The sequence below is a fragment of the Aptenodytes forsteri genome, unplaced genomic scaffold (genome assembly GCF_000699145.1).
Source record: "Aptenodytes forsteri isolate BGI_AS27 unplaced genomic scaffold, ASM69914v1 Scaffold336, whole genome shotgun sequence".
Classification (NCBI taxonomy): Eukaryota; Metazoa; Chordata; class Aves; order Sphenisciformes; family Spheniscidae; genus Aptenodytes; species Aptenodytes forsteri.
Window position 1 is genome coordinate 1,500,410 of NW_008794911.1, and position 3,476 is coordinate 1,503,885.

Below are 3,476 nucleotides of genomic sequence, written 5' to 3' on the forward strand. Positions count from 1 at the left end.
CAGATGTTTTCCACTGTGCCCAGAGGTGTTATCATCAGGAAAAAAAAAATATACACAGCAGAATAGGCATCGTGGTTTTGGGGGTTCCCTCCCCTTCTCACCCACCTCACCAAAAAAAATATTTGAGTAAAGGGTACGAAAGGAAAAAAGATCACAGAAAACAAGAATTGTGAGACAAGGGAGGAAAACCAGCTATAAAGAATTAGGACCCACTTTCTGACATGCTTTGCACAGAAAGAGGAAGCACTTCATTAACACAGAGGAAGAAATAGTTATCACACAAAGCTGCAGAAGAACTCACCCAGGTTATGAGCAAAATGCAATAGCCAAGAATTGAGGATGTGGGTTCACTGCTACTTGAAGTATTAAAACAATACAGCTGCCACCCTTGTTCTGAAATAACCACCTAATTTCCCTCACAGAGTAGGAAAATAGACTCTTGTTTCAGAACCCAGTTGTTATGCATGGCATTACCATGCATACCACCCTGATTTGTTTCCCACCACCACCACCACCCCCAAAATAAAATCATTTTCCAAAACAAAAGAGTCACAAGCAAGTTTCAGACAAAATATATATATTTAAAAAAATCTTTACAATAAGTCAGGAAACATAGGAGCTTGCATACAGTTTATTATAATAACTCAGTTCTCAGCTCCCTACAGTTCAGATAACCCTGGTGACAGTGTTTACAACTTCTAATTTTTGCTTTCATAACTTTAAAGCAAACAATACATTTGAGTGTATTTTACTCTGTGCAAATAAGACAACTTTTGGAATCCTTCAGAAGAAATATCCAAGATTCTGTTTGCAGAGGTCCTTTGTTTCTCAAAGATGATTTGTGAGAGTTTGTTTTAAGATAAAGTGCTCCTGTCCAGCAGAACCCAAAGGCCTTCAAGAGTTCAGAGAGTAAGTTTAGCTCAGATTAAAAAATAATTGGTCATACAAATTCCAGCTTCCCATGTCCGCTGTACATTCCCCAGTGGACTAGCGAAAGAATTTTATCATTGCTGAGGTCTGAATGTCTCATTTTATCACAGGTCATGCAGCAGTTCTCGTGACCAGTCACAGGCACCATGCATTCCAAGTCCAATTTTGCCACCTGCCCTTTTTTCGAATGATGTCCATGAAAACTATAGTGCAAACGGGAGAGCATTTGCTGTCTTTGATCTTGCAGTCTCTTATTTTCACTCCTGAGCATCCGCAAGGCCAGCATGATAAGGAGCACCAAGATTAGCCCACCAGCTATAGGAACAGCAATTACAGCTGCCCTGAACCATAACTCTTTCGAAGAGGTCAATTCCTGTACCTTGGTGATGAGATTCCTGCTGCTATCATGTTGATATCTGCTCCCTTGTCCTGCAAAGGGGAAAGACGTGAAGCTTATTTCAGTATCAACAACTGGTTTATATATAAGCAACTCCCTTAAACACCACACTGACAAGTTTAAGGAGCCACAGCTACACACTCTGCAGTATCTACAGAAAATACCCCTATAAAGAAAAAGATGAGTTTCTAAGGCTGTTTATAACATGGAATTTCTTACCCTGACAGCCGATTTAACTAGAAATGCCACTGCCATTGCTTCTTAGAAGCGATGGCAAGTTGGCAAGACAGACCTCTAATATTAATGCAGACAAAAAAGCTACTCAGCTGAGGTGCTCCCCTGCATCCAGCCACCCGCTTCTCCCTCTGGTGGGTCTACTTACATTCACAACTAAATCAATAGCAGACGTACAAGGTTTTGACTGTCACCAGCCTGATGGCCAGAAAAGAGATTCACTGAAGCTTCCTTGCCCTACCTGAAGTATCGCCCCTGGAAGGAGACAAAACATCATGCAGTCCTCTGTAATTGCACATATCTTCATGACAGCATTCCAATGTGGACATGGTGGTGGTGCCAGAGTGGTTTTGTGCTTGTTTGGCTTGGCAGATATCAGCTGTGCTTGCAATAGAGTCCAAGCAGCCATGAGTAAGTGGGGAATGTGTATTCTGAGGATCAAGCAGTCTGGAGAAGCAGGCGCTAAGCTCAGATTTGCACATATAGCCAGTTGCAACACAGTGTGCAGCATCACAGTAGCATCTGATTTCACCTAAAAAATAAAAGTTGTGCAAGAAAGGTAAGAATTTGGCCCTTTAAGGACACCTCGCTAGGTACTCTTATTAGCCACAAGCATCGCACAACCAAACTCAGTGCCAGCTTTGGAGTACTCCTCTAGACTGTAAATCCATGAGAGCAGGGGTTGTTTCCTTCCCATCACTGTACAGTGCCTACCTCGTTGTAACCTTAATCCCTGCAAATGCCTTGAGGCACTTGTTTTAATTACTAGTACTATAGTCCTTTGAATTAAAGCAAAAACATTTCACTAAAACAGGGACTGGGGAAGGGGGGCGAGCAAGGTCACAGTGGCTTTTTTTTTTTCCCAAGGTAACTAAGGAACAAGACCATTTTATAGCTACTTCCACTCGCTGTCAGCAGTTGCATTAAACCACATTTAAAATGAAATCCCAGTTTTAAAAGCAATACACACCTTCAGTTCTATAAGGAAGTCACATCTATGTTTTAAACCATTACTACAGGAACAGCATTCTATTTTTATAAACCTAACGCTTCTTTTAACTGGGCGTAAGCACACAACAAAAATACTAGGTTTAAATATTTGTGTGACAAATGAAAAAAAAATTGGAACTGCTGAATTGTTTATTACCTCTCAATACTGTGCCAAAATTTAAAAGGTTTAACTAACACCTTATAAAGCTATTAGCTAGAACCATTACCATCTAAGTCTCACAGTCAGGAAGGTTTTTACTATGTGAAACTGGGCAACTATTTGTAATTTCTCCAGAAAGAGAAAAATTCTTTAAGTAGCCATTCATGCAAAAAGGCTTTTTTTATCAGTATTATAAAACAGAAACAGTGCAGTTTATAATTAATCAGTTCGCCAGAGTCTATGTCTCTCAACTCAAATGTAAAGTTACTAAATGGGGTGAAATTGCGAGGCTAAAAGCTCCCCCTTGCCCCTCCCAAATTTTGCATGCAATCCAACATGCGGTCGAAAGGGGAAACACTTAGACTGAAAATCCTCTACTGGCTCTATGAAAAATCTCTCAGGAAACCTCAAAAATTTCTGAAGGAAGCGATAAAAAAAGTTCCCTTCATAAAACTCTTCATTTTGTGCTCTCCAAACTGCTCTGGTACGAATTATACGTGTCCTGTGCTGTAAGGAAAACTTACTCTTTCCAGGCAAGTTGCAACGCAAACATAATTCAATGTGCCATCGATCCAAGGTTTAGGAGGAAGCCAGATTTTGGAGCAATCCTGAAAAGAATGGACTTAAAACTACTTCTAATGTGCCTGGTGTACTTGCCATCAGTGGCACCAAGGCTTTCAAAGTTAACTGAATTGTCAGATGTCTTCCTTCTACAGTCTGCACTCCAAAAAAAAAAAAAAAAAAAAAAAAAAAAAAAAAAAAAAA

The 3,476-nt window shown here is 40.1% G+C and overlaps 1 protein-coding gene across 1 annotated transcript; it reads right to left on the reverse strand.

Moving 5' to 3' along the window:
- Positions 1-560: 560 nt before the first annotated feature.
- BAMBI (BMP and activin membrane bound inhibitor) lies at positions 561-2,089 on the reverse strand. The gene is made up of 2 exons (XM_009275187.1): positions 1,803-2,089; positions 561-1,359 (listed from the first exon to the last, which is right to left on the reverse strand). The coding sequence occupies exons 1-2, from the start codon at positions 2,041-2,043 to the stop codon at positions 941-943; spliced, it is 660 nt and encodes a 219-aa protein (XP_009273462.1). The 5' UTR covers positions 2,044-2,089; the 3' UTR covers positions 561-940.
- Positions 2,090-3,476: the final 1,387 nt, after the last annotated feature.